Genomic DNA, 19,753 nt, shown 5'->3' on the forward strand with positions numbered 1-19,753 from the left:
ACGCCGTTGTCCTTTTTTCACGAACGGAGGGCCAAGCTGACGCGCAATATATATAGTTACGTATTACTCGTACTCCGTTCACGTTCGCGATCCTAACGTAGACACGCGATTATACCAAGAAAGGGGGTGCGCGTAATTCCTTTGCATCGTGCGTGGTTGCACGCTCATGGGGTCGGCCACGAATCACCGTGACTCACAAGATTTATGACTTTCGTCCAAACTCATTGATCCTAAAGCAATACGCGTGTAAAACGCCTAGAACGCGTAAGTACATATGTCGGTAATAACGCTTTTTCCGCTTTCTCCTCTACGCGCGTTTCCCTCGATATCTATCCAATTACCTCCATATCCTCTAAACTGATTATAAAATATCAATGAAATTCAACGCAAAACGATTTTTCCAATTATTCCAAGAAGAACTGCGCGTCGAACGTCCTCTTATCTACCGTTCATCCGTTTGAGTAAAAACAATGATAGATATCCATCTATCGTAATTTTGTTTACCTGGACTTGTCGTATCTTGCAAGTACAAGGCATTCTCGACTTCTCAAGTTGCTGTTTCTGCTGCTGCTGCTGCTGCTGCTGCTGCTCTATCAAGGAAAATGCCATGTAGATTTGACACTCCGGTGATAAGAAGGAATCGGAAGATCCCAGACCCGAGCTGTTGCTTTCACTGAATTTAATATTTTTCGGTATCTCCTTTAAATCGATCGAAGAATCCCTTCGAGGTGACAACGGTGACAACGGCGACAACGGCGATCCTATTCCCGAACTGTCCGAGCTAGAATTCGCAAGTCCTCGGTATACGGAGGAAGCTTTTGCTGTTTTCGGTTTTGGGATCAAGCTCGTTCTCGACGAGATCCCTCGGGTTCTCGCGATATTTCTGATATTGGAAGACTTTGATCTCGATTCGATAGTCTTCCCAGAGAATGATTTCAAATCGAATACCGTTCTTGTACCCGTCTTTACAAGACTTGCATTTACGTCGACCCATTTCATTCCTTTTATCGTGCCTCGACGTTCATCGGCCTCACACTCGACAAGGATTCTTTCTTTGTCTCTTTTTTTTTCAATTCTCCCATCTTCTTGAGCAACAGGATCATCGCCTTCACTTGTTCCGAAGTTATACTTACTGTAGCTATCGGTAACGCTTACGGATTTCATATTCCCTGGATTCCCATCGCCGTAATATTCCACACTTTTCAAGTGCTTTTTAGCACAAGGAAAGGACAAACCAATGGAAACCGGCCGTCTTTTCACTGTCCCAGTCTCGTGGCTGGGCGAGTCCCAGTCCACGTGAAACGTTCTTCTTCTCGAAGTCATTCCAATCTAAATCGCAACTTTTACTTTCTGACGCGTTTCTGTCTCTCTCTCTTCCTTGCATTAACGTTGACACAAACTGCGTGCCTAGGCATAAACGTGCACGTATATTGGAAATCTCGAAAGGGTTGTGCGTTGAAACACGTAGACGTCCTCGATAAAAAATAGATTTACATGCGCACGAAGATTTAGATACGTCGCAAAAGGGAAGTGTTCTTCCTTGAAATCACGATATAAATGATAAAATGTCCGGAAAAACGTAAAACTATTATAAATAAGATAGAAAGAGACGAGAACGGGCAGTGATGCGATTTGGCCGAGCGATAAGCGCATTTTCGGTTTCTTCGACTCGACAACAATAGATGCACTTGCTAGGGGTGCCAGGGGCGAACTGAAACTACCCTTAGAAACAGCCCTCCGTCGTTATGAGATCGCGCACGAGACCGAGCTATCGCCAATCGTAGGGAGATACATTCGTCGACGACGACGACGACGACGACGACGACTCCTAGAGAATGCCCCGTCCTCTCTCGTTCCCCCTATCATAGTTGGCTGCGGGGCTAAAAACTAATTACATTCGGTCGCGTGGGTTCCTGATCCTCCTACGTGCCGATACGGACTTGTCACCGAGCTACGTATGTAAAGTTTTGCGAGTTCGATACGTACCACGGATCTATCATTTCGAAAAAAGAAGAATTGGATTTAGCATCGAGATATAATCAAATTCTCAGACTGTATCCAATGGCACCAGTGCGAAGAGTTTTCGCGCGTCAATGTGTTTGCATAAAAACCTATCTCATACGTTTGGATGGCAGCCGAAGGGGTCTCTCAAGCCCCTCTGTAGAGTGCAACCTACTGTCGCTACCACGTATCTATTATATTATTATGGTTACCGCGAAACACCAGCGTGCTTTTATGCTAGGTACGAAAGCGGAATGATCGCGCATGACGACTTGGATGCGCACGGCAGTTGTTTCGAAATACAATATTTTGACGGCTACGTCATGGAAGGGATAACCGCGACGTAATCAAATCCGCTCGTCACGCTACGACGGCCAGCTTATGTGATTATGATTTTGCGTTCGTTAATACGGATGATCGATCCCGCTTAACTCCCGCTAAATACGGCTATGGGTGTACCTAAAAACGTAACGTGGCTGTTTGAACACATAGTAATATAACAATATACTGGTAGAGTAGTGTAATGCTCGATACTAATGTAATGGTAACGCGCGCGTACAATACCGGGATGCGATATACAATATTACCGATTGTCAGTACGGTATTACTTGCTATAGCGCGAATCGATTCTCTTCTAAATAATTTTTCGAAAATGACGCCTTCTGAAATCTTAAGAGTAAAGCGTTGAACAACCATGAACGTCCTTTGTTCGTCGCGTTCTAATAAAGATTTAAGGTCATATTAATTCCTTGCCGGGCCAACGTAAGTGGGATTTTGGTATTTTGGAAGGTTGCAATCGCGAGGCTTACAACTTATAATCCCGGTGTATCTCGTTATAGATTACCCCTCCTCGGCTCGAGCTTGCAGATTACGCTTGCACGATGGTGCGTGAACGCGCACAGTCCGCGATATCTCATATCCCCCCATCGAGTCCTGGCTCTCGAGAAACACTCGATAGTCGCCCCGGTTTATCCCAGGCCGTCATTTCGAGAATGCCTTATTCGGGTAAACAGCTAGGATCGCACAGTGGTTGCGGTCGATCGAAACGATAACTCTCGGTCTCACCGAGCCGAACAAATTTTCCAAACGTCAGATCCAATTTTCTGCTACTCCGTCGGTGCTCAGGATTAGCGGGAAGCGGATCGAGCTTATTCCACGAGGACGCTGTCGCCAGGTAAATTCTCGCATTAACGCGCGATAACACGGCGCGTTCCTTCTGATTTTCTTAGGATCGGTATTTTTTCTATGAAATATTACGTAGTTATTACCGGCAATCGTCGTGTCGTTGATCGATCAAGCTCCAATTAAAAATGAAACTGGAAGAATGCATTTGGAAATCACGTTCTTTGAAAGCGCTTGAACTTTACGAGAAGACGGCCACCGCCGAAGAATCAAAGTTCCTTCCTATTGTTTAAACAGTAATCTCTTACCGACCGAGTAACATTTTATCTCCGCGGATAAAAACTTGTCCGTCGGAAGATTCGCTACCGTTGGTATTTGCCGTTTCTCCTCGATAGATGGAGCTCTCCAAACGTACGAGGGTTGTTATATGAGAACGAGGGGTAGATATCCGGAGCCGAGCTTACGCGTGCTCTGCTTCTTCCACTATGGATTTACCATTAATCGAAACGAACGAGAAACAATTGTCCCTCAGGCGCGTTCCCATCGCGTTGAAACTATCTGTAGATTTTTCGAAAGGAAAGGAAAAAGAAACGGAAAAGGGAGAAGAAAGGGAGCCAACGGGAAACAGGTCTTATCCCTACCCTCTGGGAAAAATAAACAGCCAACCAGCCATATTCAACGTATTCGAACTTCTTTTCTACGATGCCGTACCGTCGTTGCCCACGATTATACCTATCTTTCGATTTAATATCTCGGTAAAAAAGGGACACAACTACTTTTCCTATAATATTCACTTTAAATGATATCATCCAAGTGTAAATGTAAAATCAGATTAATATATCGCAGAACAAATGTCGTTCGTTTTAATCTATCGACGAGGTAGTTACGAGATCTCGAGGGATTACGATCGGAATTTTTTCTCGAAAACGGGACCAAATGGAATTTTCGATAAGAGAAAGAGCGTAATGAGAAAGAGAAATGGAATATCTTGAAGGCTAAACAGGAAAAGGAAACGAGGCGGCGCTTCGGGGAGGATCGAGCGTATCTCTTTACGAAACGACACGTCTCCTTGAAATCGGATTTCTTCCACGGGCGAAGACTCGTGGAGGTCCGTGAAAGGAGGAAGCAAAGCTTTTTGGGCAGAACGAGCTGTACCCGCTGGCGTAACGGTCTCACGTTCGCGGGGGTGGATTTTCCCACGTGGCCGTTGGATCATGCGCGTTACGTGTCGGACAAAGTTTTGTCCTGTCCGTCGAGCAGCAGGCAGGTTTATTGCGGCCAGGCATTACCTTGACTCCTACGAAATAGGGGAATGGAGAACGATGCTGAGAAGTTGAGTGGGGCTGGTTAATCGACGTTGGAAAAGCGAAAGTTAACTTTAAACTTTCAAGGGGAACACGTTGCGGGCGCGCGCGGCGACGTGCGCCCGTATACAAACACCCGATCACCAAATTTTCCGAATCTCGGCCCTTTTCCGACTATTTCCTTCTAACTATTCGTCTTCCCGATCAACGAAGTGGGAAGTTTCGTTCCAAGTTTATATCGTACTGCATTGCCAAGGACTTCGCAATCCTCACAGACGCTATTCCTGTTTTTCGCTGTATACGCTACAGGTATACTGTCACGCTTCCCTATGAGCGGTCTGCCTTCGCATGCAGACTGGTTTTTGCCCCTGTTGACCCTTGTACTACCGATCGCAGGTGCATAGGATTTATGCTGGTTGTGCTCGAACGTTGTTATTAAATTATTCTTAGAACTTGGATTCGCAACGTTCCGATTTGCAGGTGTCGACATATTTTTGGAAAGGCGAAAAAATAAATAAACCAAATGATGAAAAGAGAAGTGCGCCGTGCCAACGCCACGGCCAAATACAATAGTTTCCGTGGAAGAAGGCCGACGCATGATTCGGCGTCTACCGTTGTTTATCCATCGATTTATCGAAATACTGTATCAGTATGGTATCCAACGCCAGGTAAATTTTAGGTACAGGTGAATCGTTGAATCTTTCAAACGCGCAGTTACGCGATACGCACCTTCCTCGAAGATTTATCATACGTAACCACCGTCCGAGCGGTCGAGTTTGCCCGAAGAATCGAGATCTCCCTTGCGATTCTCAGATATGCTAAGTAAATTCTTATAGTAATTTAGTCGAGAAACGGGAGGAGGGGACCCTTTAAGAAGTTTCTTAATTGATGGTCGTAAATAGGGGGACCGTGGTCGGACGTTCGGTATTGCATTTTAAAATCATCCGAACGAATCCTTTTCCAGTACCTCTTTCGACGGCCCTTTACCCTTTTCGAAAGGTAATTCTATCCAACGCCACTCGAGATAATTACCTTAAACGAGTGGACAGCTGTGTATACTTCGTTTGAAATATACACCTTTGAATGTTCCTATGTATACGACGCACGTATTATACGTAAACGTATCTACATAGGTGCGTACGTACATAGGTACGAATAACACGTGAACGTGATCGATATCGATATTACGAACGTTCGTTACGAAACCGTTCGTAATGCTTCTTACTCGCTGTGGATCTCCGTGCATCGTCGTTCGTTAATGACATTAACGGACGAGCAGGATTTTCGTTCGTCATCGGGAAAAAGAAAGTCGTATTAGGATTTAGAGTTTGAGATGACCCGTGCTAACCGAACCAAGGGTTTGTGCCAAGGGTTGGAATGTTACAGCTCCTGTCACATAAATATCCCGAAACCCCTACATTTTGAGAACCCGCTGTTCCATCCCTTCTTGCCGCCCCCTTCCAAACTTGGTGAGTAAAGTCGCAGAAACTCTTCCAGCACGGTATCGATTCTCAATTCTTGCGCGAGCGAAAAAGATAAAGGGGGATAATGAGAGGGAGAGGTGGGACGATAGATTCGACTCGACTATGACGAAACAAGTTTCGCCATTGCTACCTAGTTATGATTGAAGGAAAGTCTTCGAACGCGATATTTCCCTCGCCAGTATGATAAGAAATCACAGAATTCACAGACAGGAAGAAGAAAAAATGAGAAGGATAATGAATTCGCTGTTATAATAAGACGAGATAATTAATCGTTCCAACAAAGAATTGATTTAGTTTTGTTCCCTCCTTCGTCCAAATCGTTACCGCCTATCGTATCCATTACACGTTTCTAACCGTAATCATAAGATAACGTAATATTTAGAAAATAGCTTTATATATTATATTTACCTATGTAAATTCCAATTATAAATTTTCCAATGATAAGCCACTATACTCAGGTCGTTGTTTCCAATAATAGTCACTATGTCACGCGTTATCTTTTATTCAAATGAAAATTTTCCAGTTTCTGAGAGTGGGACGAAACGCAAGAAAAATAGCCACAGTCGGGAAGGCACGTAAGGTCGGTCGACATTTCTAATGGCGAACCTTAACGGAGGGTGAGTCCAACGACCCCAAAAATATTAATCTTCGATTAGACGGCTTATCGTGCTGTCTGATCAAAAATGCGGAAAATTCGGCAGCGTGAAAAGTCTAGGGACTCCCTTATCTCGAGAGCTTCACATTTCTTTTCTCCTCGTATCGGTCGGAGCTATGTAACTTGTGGCATTCGTGATATACGTCTGTAATAGAGCTACACGGTGTATCTTTCTTATCACTCTGACTTTGATCGAAATCCTCCGATGATAATCGCATACGGATCTAGTTGCACGATAAAAAAAAGCCGTACTGACTTATTTAAAAGGCGAACTAGTACGAAATTCCAATGATCTTCCGTCGATCGATCCGAATCGATGATTTCGACGCTTAATGACGCTGCACGGCGCTACGGCTCTAGTTTCTTCCGCTAAATTTGCGAGGACGATCGAAGGAAGTATGTAGGGTGCCGAAAATGCAGTAAGCTATTGACGAGAGAGTGGGAGTAAGAAGGGTGACGCTACTACTCTCGGAAGTCGAATGAACGCGCGCACGCCGTAGTAAGAATCCGTTGACGTAAGCCAATTTAAGGTGCTCGCTCGACCCGTTTCTCGCTCCCCATAGCGATATACAAGCCAACTATATAGCATACCTATACTAGGTACACCCTCTTTCATCTCCCGCTGTGTCTACAGTCTCGTCCTCCTTCGGATAGCCACGAGACGCGTAGGCGTTGTATCTTTAATTATATCTACGCGGCCAAGGGACGTAAACCCAAAAGCCGACCGCAAACTCGCGCCTTCCGAGGGATGCCCATCTTGCGAGCTAAAAAGGCGTTTTCCTCTACGGTGTCGAGACAGATTTCTTACATTTACAACTTTCTCTGTTCCTCTACGACTATTAAATATCCATTCGGTTTTTCATGATATTATCGTACGTTCGAGTAGTGAATGTGAATGAAATTACGAATGGAAACGAATATCTAAGGAGGGAGCTCGTGAGCAAACAAACGTGTCGACTTTTTCGATCCAGCTATATAGGGTACTCCCTCAAGTTTTCGTCTTTAAAAATTTGCTCCTCCCTATTTATCCCTCCTTCATCGTCGGGGCGTGGTTCCCCTCTTCTACTTTCTCCTTGCCTACAAATCAAGCTCAAAGCTCGTAGAGCTTTAAGCCCGCAATTTCGAGAATTTCCAGAAAAAGCGAGCAACGCGTGATCGAACGTTTTTATGAAGAATATCGATTCTAGATATAGAAAGAAATTTTTGTACGGAGCAACTCGTAATCGATGTCACATCCCATCTTTTCTTCAACAAATTATTACATTTATGTATGTAGGTATTATTAAATTTATTATCGAGTGCGCACAAACTCAACAAACAAAAAATTATAAACGAAACGTATTCCTTTCTTTTTCGAACAAGCGTTTAGCGCTTGAAAGAAGTAAATATCTTTAGGAAAGAGTATCCTCGGAGAAAATGCTCCTCCTTCCTTTTTTTCTTCGTCTTTGAAAAGATCCAACCAAAATCTAAGAAGATAAATTTTATAGGAAGAAAACGACGTTGAAATAAAATCAAATAATCATCCTTACCTTGACGGTTTCCTGAGGCGTATACCTCGCGGGGCGTTGCACATGGGCCTGAACCTGCAGGCTCATTGCTATTTCATAACTGCAGTACCGAGTACCCTAAAAAAAAAAAAAAAACTCCACTTCAATGTTAGGAAGAAAGGAACAAAATTTATATAAAGCACGCATCAGATAGAAATAAGTATATAGAGTATTTTCAAAGAAATTTCCGATTTTTAATCGATTGTAATTAGTTGTCCAATTATTAGAACAAATTCAATTGTATGTATTGTATAATTGAATCGAATTATATCATTCAACGAAGCGTTTCAAATAAGTCGACGAGGACAGATAAGTTTTTTCAAATATGAAAACGTTAATATTTCTTTCAATCGCATTAAAAAAAGAGCAAAAACAAAAGAGTAAACGAGCGATAGTTTCAAGCGGTTTTCGAATAAAACCAAGCCTGGAACAAAAATCGGAGATTCGCAAGAAGGATAGAGGGGACGCCCTGCTGAGCCGAATCGTGCCGAGTCGGTGCGGTGGTCTGCTTGTCAATACGAACAAGTACGTGACCCAGGTACTAAATAACGAACGGTACGAACTCGTACTAAAGAACGAACATTCTCGTTCCATCTCCCTCCTCCCCCTCTCTCTCCTACCCTTAACGATCGTCGTCCATCGACATTTCTCTACGATAACTTCCGACAACACAATCGAACGTTGTACGCAATGTCCTTCGTCGTATCATTTCAAATAGCCTTCAAATAAACGTACGTATTTGGACGAGTATAGAGACGATTTTGCAAAGTTCGTAAACTTTTGGAGTTCAAACTACGTTTTTAAATCATAAAATGAAAAAAGGGATAAACGACGAAACAAAAAAGTGCCTCTCCGAGTGAATTCGTGAAGATATCCAGATGGAAGAAAAGAGAGAATCGAGAGATTCATAATAAGTAAAAAAAAAACCTTGATTATTCGCGTTCGCGAGGAACAAGGAGATGGTGGAGAAAACAAAGCCCGTCGAGGGTAGAAAACGCGAACGGTATGAAGGAGTAAAGGAGATGGAAAGGGACGGTTTCCGATATAGGGAAGCTAATCGAGCGAAAAGCATAATTAATCAAGACAAATTCATCGTGATTAATAACGAACGCGTTATCGACACTACCGGTAAGCATAAACACCTTTAATGGTCGGTGGAAATTACTCTCTCCCATTCGACGGGCTCTGGCCAATGAGTTTTTGATATTTCCATTGCGTCTGTATTTTTAACAGTTTTTGTGTAACAGATACAGAAATATGGGAATATAGATTGAATTATACATTGAATATATTAGATAAGTACGATTTGAAACATAAAGAAGAGAAATAAGAAAATATATCTCGTACGAAATCGATCTCGGTCAGAGATTTGCGACACAGCGCTCGAAGGAAAAATTGGAAGTCACGATCGGAACCGATAGATAGAGGATCGAGCGAGGTATAAGGGGTGGGGGAAATGGACGATGTACGGGCTCCCATATCGTCTAATGAGCCCGAACGGCCGTGGCCGTTCGCAGCTAGGGTTACTCGTCCGTCCTGCGACTCTCCCGTGATAACCAGCCTTCTCCCTCCCCCCTCCCTCGACATTTTCACCGTGAAATCCACGTTCGAGTCGTTGAACGTGCCGTGAACAAGCGCGCTCTGTACGTCACTATACGTGAAAAGCGTACAGTCTCGTATTTTAATGTTCCTATATACGCTCCGTTTACCCATGGAAAGTTATGTATACCAAACCAAGCTCGCGCATTACACCGTCATAATATGAATTAATCCGGCGTGCGACCATCCGCCGTGCCGGACCAGTTGCGACATCATTAAACCAACGTCATATCAATGAGCCAACTCGTTCGCGTTGAACGAATTATAGATCGGATCGAGCAAAGTGTTATGCTATGCTCCAGAGAATCGGTTAACAACCGTATTAATCGTTTTCATTAGAAAATCAATCGAGGAACCTATCGACGATAAGACCCATTGCTAATCCAGTTTCTCTTTCTCTTTCTTTTTCTTTCCTTTTGTATATATATTTTGATCTTCCCCCGATCCGAAATTATCAGCATCGTGCATCAATTGCTATCCGATTGGAATTAGAAATAACGTTAGAATTAGAAGCAAGAAACTTAAAGTAGGAAAGTCCAAAATGTCGAAGACTTTGGTCTCGGTTCGCAATGGTACGCATCTGTATGATGCCTTCCGCTCATGAAAGGCGAGGGTTCGCGTTCTTTGAGAAGCTCGATGTTATCTTTGCAGCTCGATGACGAGCACCGGAAGTATCGCTTTAATCGCCATATCCGAAAGTCGTTCGTTCTCGTACGCCGCTGAAAACCGTTTTTCATACGAACCTGACTAAGATTCGGCAGAAAACAACTCGGAGAATGCAACTTGGAGGAGACGTACGACCCTGAGAAAGTTACACCCTCCTTCCTTGCTCCCTTCTAGTTGTCCTCCTTTCTAGTAGTTTGTTTTTCTCTCCAAAATGATGACTCACGAAAAAATCTTTCGCGATGTCACACGCATTGGTCTTTTATAAAGTCTTAGAGACCTACCGACATGGACATTTACATAGTCCATCAGGATAATCATTACGATCGTGCAGCGGGTAAAAATGAGCAAAGAAAAATTTATTTGCACGAGCTAACGCATGTAAGCTCGACGGCGCGGCGTGGAGGTAATTCCAAAGGAAGAACGATAATTCTGAGAGAAAAAATCAAGGATGGAAACGCGCGTTAATTTCGTGCGATAAAACGAAGTTGATAGGAGGAGGGGTGAAAGAGGAAAAGGAAGAGGAAGGGTGAGTGTAGTAAAAGAGAGAGAAAGACGGACGGAGAGAGAGAGAGAGAGGTGGAGGAGGCACCATAAGGTCTGGAAGACCCCTTACGTTATCGATCTGTCCCTTGCTCAACGATATGGCGCGGTACGCACTATACCACACCATGCACCCCCATGGCGCATTCTATATTGTTCTCGTTCGCTCGTGCGCTCGTGCGCTCGTGCCCTCTCGTACATATCGCACTAGTACCTACACATCCACGTCCCCACGTTCTTGTATATCTAGCTTATATTAAGCGCTCGTACAGGGCTGCGCCGGTGTACGTTCACGATGCGTTCCACTGCCGTTTCCGCCATGGTGTAAGTACACGCACAACCGATCTACTCTCCCCCTCTACATACCCCTTTTATCACATACGTTATGCAAGCCGCCACCTCACACCTGCCCTCGATGACACCATCAACGGCATGGAACAACGTGTCGCTTACCTTTCGCTACGAATTCGCGTGGGAGTTTTTGATTTTACGTTGCATAGTTACTTTTTTTAAGTTCTTTCTCAACGAGTCAATCGACCTAGTATCGATCTCCAATCAATCTGGAAGTTAGAAGAATTTCTCTCTTTAGCGTACTATGTTATTGACCGTTAGCTAATAGGAAAGTGTTGATAAAAAAAAAAGAAAATAGACGGATTAAAAAAAAAAAAATCTTTATTCAAACGTTAAAACATTCTCGTCCGTATCAAATGAATGATTCATTTTAAAGAGAAAATTAAATATTTACATTAAAATACATGTCTATGGTTTTTAATAGATACATTTGTTATACGAGAAAAGAGAAAAAAACCATAGATAATTTCATATATATCTACATGTACAATCCCGATTCCTGCTATCAGTTTTCGAATGCTTTTAACAAATGATTTATCTACGCGTTTACAAGAGATTTATCAATTTGCATAAAACTTGGACTAGCCAAAATTCAAAAGACAAAACATCGTACTAACAAAGCATACGCGCCGTGGCCGTCGCATTTTATCGTTGCGTCAAAACGAGCGAAAAAAATCGTTCTTGACTTTCATCGAACAAGATTAAAGGCCATTTCCGTAAAGGCTATACACTCCTGAAGCACTCGTAACTCGAATTCCACCCCTTCGAACATATGGTATTCCACTTTTCATACGGTCGTACTACTCGAGAGAGTGATAGTAGGGAGAACGAGAGGGGAGGATGGTGGATGAAGGAGGGAGAGATAGATCAAGAAGAGAAAGGAAAGACGAGAGCTAAATACATGGAAAGAAGGACTACCAAAGATGATATCTAGACGAAGGACGTAAGGGAGGAAGCGAGCGTGGGTTGGCACGTTCGTGAGAAAGATTAATATCTCTATCGGACAAGTTCAGCGAAGCGAGCCATTTATCTACCTACCTAACGCACAACACGCCCTTTCTAGCCTCGTTGCACCACCTTCGACTTTGCCGAACCCTAACAGAAGTCACTCGTTCATATTCTTCCTTTCTTTCTTCGTTTTTCTTTCTTCGGAAGGTTTATTTGAAACAAAAATACAAAATTGTCCGTCGATCATAATAGCACTGGCTAAAGGGATAATTCAGTTAAAGAAAATAAATCGAGACTGTGTAATAACATTTTTTCGTACGAAAGCGGTGACAGGAGCCACAAACGCGCGCGCGGTTCTCACCATCAATCAATCCATTCTCCCACTACTTAAGTTTACTAACCACTACTCCATGCATCTTGTTAAAAAAGAAAAAAAGAGTCGCATAGCTCACGAAGCTTGGAGCGATACGGGACTGTCGATTGGCGGAGATCGTCTCCTCACACCTTACAGAAATAAGCGAGTAGAAGAGTCGCATGCGGCTCACGAATCGCTCGTTCCTGCCTTAAGTGATTAATGACCATCGCGACGAAATGCGATTAGATATTTCTTCTTTTTGTTTAGAATTTGCCCTTGTACTTGAAACACAAGATGACACAAGTTTCTTTCGTGATACACCCGATAAAATTGGATCCTACTGAATGTAGGACGAATGTAATAATGACGAATGAAAGAGGGTAAGGAAGTATTTGCACGTTGCCGTTGTTGTTGTTACGGAAAACGACGAACGTGGGTCAATGTAAACGCTTGTCGCATACGACGATATACGATTAAACGCATTTGGAGTGAGTAAATTAAAGCTATCTCTATCTTGTCTAGGCCTTTTGTAGTCCACTCTCTCTACGATTATGTCGCGGAACACGCGATGTCTCGAAGAACCGTTTGTTCCGCGAGGATCCCTTTTCACCCCATCCTCTTTTAAACCCTCTACTACCTAAGAGAGAACTCCTTACGTTTCGCCGTGAGTGAAATATCGCTTGCAAAAGCTTTGCTATTTTCATCGCAACGACAGGTAACGGTGGGCCGAGATGTACGCGTTAGATCTCTAAATAGCTATCATACATGAGTACATACATATATATGTATACTTTTGTACGTATGCAAAATAACCCACACTACAAAACTTACGATCATTGATTTGATTTAACCCACTAGTTTGTTATCGTGATATCTGTTGCTACTGTAATTTAATTTATATTTTGATGATGTTAACGTGTCGCAATCGTAAAAACGAAAAAGAGAAACAAACAACCGATCGAGCATACATACGCAGGTAAAAAAATACATTTTATCTCATATACGTTTACCTATATACGTCGAATGTGCGACGCCCAAAAAAATGTTCGAACGCCTAGTACTCATTCTTCATCTCTTTCTTTCGTCGTTAAATAAACGCTACGATGGGAAGACAAACGATCAAGAATGTAAACTGTAATAAGTCGCGAGAGATGTTCTTACAGACGTCGGTCATTAATAACGATTTTTAGTTGACTTTTAGTTGAGAGCATAGGCCACCAACGAAGGACTCTCTTTTTTTCCTCTCTTTCTATCTATCTTTTTGATATGATTTAAAAGCTTCTAAGATCTTTCAACCGAAAGCACGTTGACCCTAAAGAAGACCGAATGTGATTCGATCTCGAGCAAACGGATATTTTTCTCCGACTTCTTTTCTCCTTCTCCCTTCTTATCATGCTCCTTTACCACTAGGACGTCAACCAAATGATAGCGTAAAAATACTCGGCCGTACGATGACACTCATATGTTCGTACTTACTATGTCTTTATCGCTTTATGTCTACCATAAACTCTCTTTCTCCTACTGTCTTCTGTATCTGGAAAATACGTAAGACGTAAAACGTCAACTATAAATGCACATATATACATACATCACGTACGAATGAAGAAAGGACCAAAGAAAGTAGTTGATTCGTGTTCACGCAACTCGTTGAGTGTATCATTCTCGTCGAGATCATACCCATCATGTTGCCACTTACTATGCTATCCATATTTTATTGCCACACAACGATGAAATCTATTTAAGATAATCTGTGAACGATGAAGGAGAGAGAGAGAGAGAGAGAGAGAGAGAGAGAGAGAGGGAGAGAGAGGGAGAAAGCTTTTATTTCTTCCATTCCTTTATCAAATAAATTGATATATCTTGAACTAAACACTATTTCTTAATATTATGAATATCTTAAGTACACAAGATTGTAGAAATTTGATACGGTTCCCGTGTTTCAATAGGGACCCTACCAAAATTTCATCGGATAGTGATAGAGTCGGATGGGTTAATGGCATTGTTCATTCTCGAATGGAAGGAAAGTCGATATTAATGCGAAGAAGGAAAAAGAATAGAAATAGATCACGCAAAATAGCAGATAGCTTTTCTTTTGTTGAGTTTTTATTGGGTGATTATATGGATACGAGCGCGCCCGCGCGTTATTTATATGAGCATCAATTTGTCAAGGCGAGACGGTAGCGTTACCGTTCATGCTAGTCAAGGGATTTAATCAAAATGAAGAGAGCAGCCGAACATTAAACTACCATGGGGAACGTGAAATGTGCGAATTCGTGGCAATACGAAGGTCGTTAAATATATGAAGTAGGTATATTTACATATGTACGTAAAAGGAGGATCCTAGTTAAAATAAGAAGGCACGTACATATATGCATAAATAAAAAGAGAGTATATTTGCCTTTCCTCCCTTTTTTTCTCATTATCGTGCAAGAAACGCAAACCAAAAAAAAAATTAGCCGTTAGCCGCAAACGCATTGCATTTCTTTATGAGCCTTTTTCGTTCTCTATATCTTCTACAGATGAATGCACATAGAGACATGCGTGCACGTATAAACTGAAGCACAGGGACGAAAGACCTCGAAGCGATCTTCGTGTTTACATTTTGAAGAACGTGTAAAAACAGCCGCCCAGCATCTGCCCTAGGTCCAAGCGATTCAACGGTACGACACGGTACGGCACGCCACGCGCCTGGCTTTACGGAAGTGTTTGGAGTACATATTTGAAACGTATGCGTCTTTGCGATCAAAGATTCACCGATGCGTTGCTATTCGCTCGATAATCCATCATTTCACGATTTTTATGTCGACGATAATAAGTTTGAAAAATTGGACTTTTTTTATTTTAATTTTTATTAGGTATCGATGCACGACAATTTGATTGGATCATACAAAGTTACGTCGCGTCATTATCGACGTTTATTTGAAAAAAACTAAGTACTTCTTTATACAGTCATTTTATCACGCAATATATCCGTGCGGTGTCCCACTTGTTTCGACAAAAGTTCACCAAATTTGGTCAGATCGACCAGTTCTCGAATTTTTAATAAAATGGAGGAGATATCGAAAAGAAACGTGAAGATACGTCACGCACTCTCTCTCTCCCTCTCCCTCTCCCTCTCCCTCACTCTTATGCTATAAAGAAAATTAATATCATTCTTTCCTGCAATCGCATGAACACGAACATACTTTCGTTTCGTAATGGTAAACTCAATAAAACTTATGATGCGTACTTCCATCGTGATTTCTATTATTTCTCTCTCAACATTATTCTGACGATTTCAACGATCGATCAATTCAACGTAAAAGAAAAACGTACTTTTACATAAGGAAAATAGAAAAGTGGCAAGATTATATTAATAACGTAATTACTTCAACTGCTTAATACTTTTTCTTTTAATTTGGAATTTCGGAAAATTAAAAAAATTGTAAACTCAACAAGAACAAGAAGATAAGTCGAAACTCTATTTAGATATCTTTCTCAAAATAAAGAAAAAGAATATGTTTTGTGTATATATATGTGTGTGTTCTACCCAACTTACAACGTATAATTTATTCAAACGTCGCGAATATTACGATAAAAGATTACGTTTCCAGTACTGTATGTTCATGACTGTATATACATGAGACAAGAGTTTCTGAAACGATCCATCTAGTTTTAAGCGCGATTCTCATTCGCAACACGTGTATAACACGTGACAATTCGTGTGAAAATTATAGATCGGCAAATCGCCAAAAGTTGTACGTTCATACGTTACCACACACACGCGCGACTTTATAACCTCCAAAATCTATAGGTTTAGTTCGAACGATCTTGCGTTTATTAAAAAAAATAAAAACATAAAAAAAAAAGTCACAAAACAATAATTCTTTTACCTGATGAGAAATTGACACCTGATAAACAACCTCGACGAATCTCGTTTACAAATCCTCTTTTTTCCTTTCTTTCTTTAAACAGCCGAACTTTGATATGCGTCGATTTCTTCGATAGATCACCGGCCGGCCAATCGGGAGTGTTCATTTATGCATCTACGTAATTCTCGTGCGTGGCCGTCTCTTTGCCTATCGTTGCGATATGTTTCCAACAAGTATGTTCAATTCTTCTTTCTCGTTACCTCGGATTACACAAGAAGTATAGCACTTTCACACACTCCTCTGTCGTTGAAGCGTCGTAGCAACGATAATATGTATGACCGGCGAGTAACGATCGAAGTGGAAAAAGAGTCTAGAGGGAAAGTGCGAGAGAGAGAGAGAGAGAGAGAGAGAGAGAGAGAGAGAGAGAGAGAGAGAGAGAGAGAGAGAGAGAAAGTGAAAAAAGATTAGAAGTAGGGAGAAAGAAAAAAGAAGAGAAAAGCAAAAAAAGAGAAAAAGTATCTACCCTCACGGCAGCCGCGCGAGCCAACTATTGACGATCGGAAAGAGAGAGAATAGAGAGCACATACACTGTAGTTATTACGAGCGACGTAGGTGTAATACATCCTCGAGAACGGCAACGGCGACGGCCGAGTACCGTACACACTGTCCGTACGCATCGTCGACGCGGCTACGCTCGCACTCCCACTGCCACGCACCCGCGTAAGTACTTACCTTCTAGCGCCAGAGAATTATCCTACGTAGAAGTTGGAGAGGGGGCAAAAGAACAAGGGAGGGGAGCCTCTCACGCGATTGATGCAACAAACAGAGAAAAAAATACATTCGTGATTATATTTTTTCCAACCCTTTTCTTAGAATATATGTCATTTTATATAACAGAAATAAAATAAATGAGACATCCTTAAAAAAATTAACTGAATGGTTTTTTCGATATTGCGAAATGTTAATAGCATTACGTTATCTATATAGAATGTAAATAAAAAATTAGATTTTATTTACATGTTGCACGATATAGTCATGCATTGACAAACTACGTAAATATATATCCTATTAGCAAACCATGGAAGCAAGAAGCAGAGTGGCGCAGTGGAAGCGTGCTGGGCCCATAACCCAGAGGTCCGTGGATCGAAACCATGCTCTGCTATGTCTCTTTTTTGACACATTTATTTATTTTATTAAAACATTTATTTTTTTCTTTTGCTATATATTATTCTTTTATTATTCTTTAATATATATTAAATAATTATGTAACCAATTTTTTATAAAAATTAATTTCTCTATAAGAAATAATATTCTATACGTATAGATTATATGGAAGAATAGTGTTATTTCGGGCAAACGATATCTTTCCAAACTTCCGATATTATCTTCGTTTTCTATTAACTTGCTAATTCATCTAAATTTTTTATACTCTTGAAATTTTATTGCGTTAGCAATTTATTGTCGGGCAGGCGGACGTTAAAAAAACGTACAAATAAATTTAAATAAGAATACTTAATACCTGAAATCATTTTCATGGATACAATGTTTATGTCGATTGCTTGCACATAATTTTTATAATTTGAATAAGTATAGGTTAGACAAAGTTAACATATTAAAAAAAAAGTCTTTAAAATGTATAATACATTTTATTGATGATATCAATAAAACATCCTCTTTGCGAAATAATGAATTTCAAAACAGTTTGGGACGTGAAAAACAACAAGATATTTTTTATATTCCTATGTACGTAGATTCACTTCGCAATCCTTTTATCACACTTTGCGCCTTTTTTAAGATTTTTATATCTGGATAAAAACATTACTTTTTATTACTACTATATAATAATATATTTATCTGCTGTTTCTCCGTATTGATTTCGTTCTAAAAAATATGCAGAAAATTTATGAAACTTTTCAAGAAGCGCACTTGTACGCTTGCAATATTTAAGATTATTTATTTCAAGATTAAGTACACGTGTATATATATATATATATATATATATATATATATGTGCATATGCATATACATGTTTAACCGTTGAGTGGTACGAGTCATTAAAAAAATCTTATGGAAGTGACAACCAATACGACAACGCTTGTTTCGATTCGTGCCGATAGAACCGAGCGCATAACGACAATTATAGTTATTGCTCTGAAATTTTTTACACATGAATGTAAACAGCGCTATCGCGATGCCTGCCACTTACGATCGAACGGTCAATACAAAAACACAAATTCGTAATCCCAACCGTCTTCTGGCCTTTATCACATTTAATTGCTCGAACTACACTTTCGGATACACACCTGAAATCTTGACTTGAATCATATCACTATCTAACGATATATGTATATGCATATGATAATCCTTTTCGCTTCGAAAAAAAACGAACGGTCATCGTTAGATACGAAGGGTCTATTAGTTGCGCAATCGATAATTAATTAATTTATAAAACCTAATAATAATCGAATCTTTCTTTCGAACGTACACCCTTATTTTATATATCAATCGATTGTCGAAAATGCGAATTCTGCGCGCAAATATCCGCCAGTCGTGATATCGTTCCATCTAAGAGATATCCGCAAAATTAAAGTTGGCGTCTTCTGTGGCTATTTCTAATTAAGCTGGCTATTTCTAATTAACTTGTCTTATTTTTGTAGTATCAATACTTCCTTTACCGTTTAACGATGTATCAATTAATAATTTGCCATTAATTATACTTCATATATCGTATTTCGTATAACATTCGATTTTTATACCACACGCACGACACACAAATATCTATGTATATCTCCGTATAAGGTTATCCCCTATATAAACACACACAATTAATTTTAAGTCCTATTAATCCAATCCTAAATTTCTTTTGCTTCCAAGAATTATAAGTGCTGGAAAATAATAGCAAACAACAGAAAAGATACATACATGTAGTAGTTTTACATTACATCAAGCTTATCATTAGATAGGAAATTGTCCTGGTATATTGTAGACTAATGGTTCTGCTATATTTCAAAATAATTTAGCTTTTACTAATTCGATTAACAAAAGATGAGGAATTTTAGATATTATCTATAATTAATATTTCGAAATAATATACCTTTCAATATGTCACCTGTATTGATGGTACACAGAAATTCTATTCTATAAATACAATTCTTTAAATTATACCAGCGGTGATATTTTGTATCAGTGCATCCTTTTACATCATCCTGAGATAGGATGCTTATTGTGCAAGAATAAATGAACGCATTAGAACGCACCCATACTTTTTCTGTTACGAATTGTGGTGTTGGTGTACCTGTCGCGAAAAGTTGGTTACGTTGCAATTGGCGT

General features: G+C 40.6%; 1 protein-coding gene and 1 non-coding gene across 2 annotated transcripts in view; one reads left to right on the forward strand and one right to left on the reverse strand.

Annotated features, from left to right (window-relative positions):
- LOC127061519 (protein sickie) overlaps positions 1–16,789 on the reverse strand; it is an 83,528-nt gene extending 66,739 nt beyond the window's left edge. The window contains exons 1-2 of the mRNA XM_050988493.1: positions 16,445–16,789; positions 8,096–8,191 (exon numbers count right to left, since the gene is read on the reverse strand). Coding sequence (XP_050844450.1) covers positions 8,096–8,161 — 66 coding nt within the window. The 5' untranslated portion in view covers positions 8,162–8,191; positions 16,445–16,789. The remainder of the gene's footprint in view (positions 1–8,095; positions 8,192–16,444) is intronic.
- Positions 16,790–17,513: 724 nt separating this feature from the next.
- Positions 17,514–17,585, forward strand: Trnam-cau (transfer RNA methionine (anticodon CAU)). The gene has a single exon. It is a non-coding gene; the product is annotated as a tRNA-Met (tRNA).
- Positions 17,586–19,753: the final 2,168 nt, after the last annotated feature.

The sequence above is a fragment of the Vespula vulgaris genome, chromosome 2 (assembly GCF_905475345.1).
Source record: "Vespula vulgaris chromosome 2, iyVesVulg1.1, whole genome shotgun sequence".
Taxonomy (NCBI): Eukaryota; Metazoa; Arthropoda; class Insecta; order Hymenoptera; family Vespidae; genus Vespula; species Vespula vulgaris.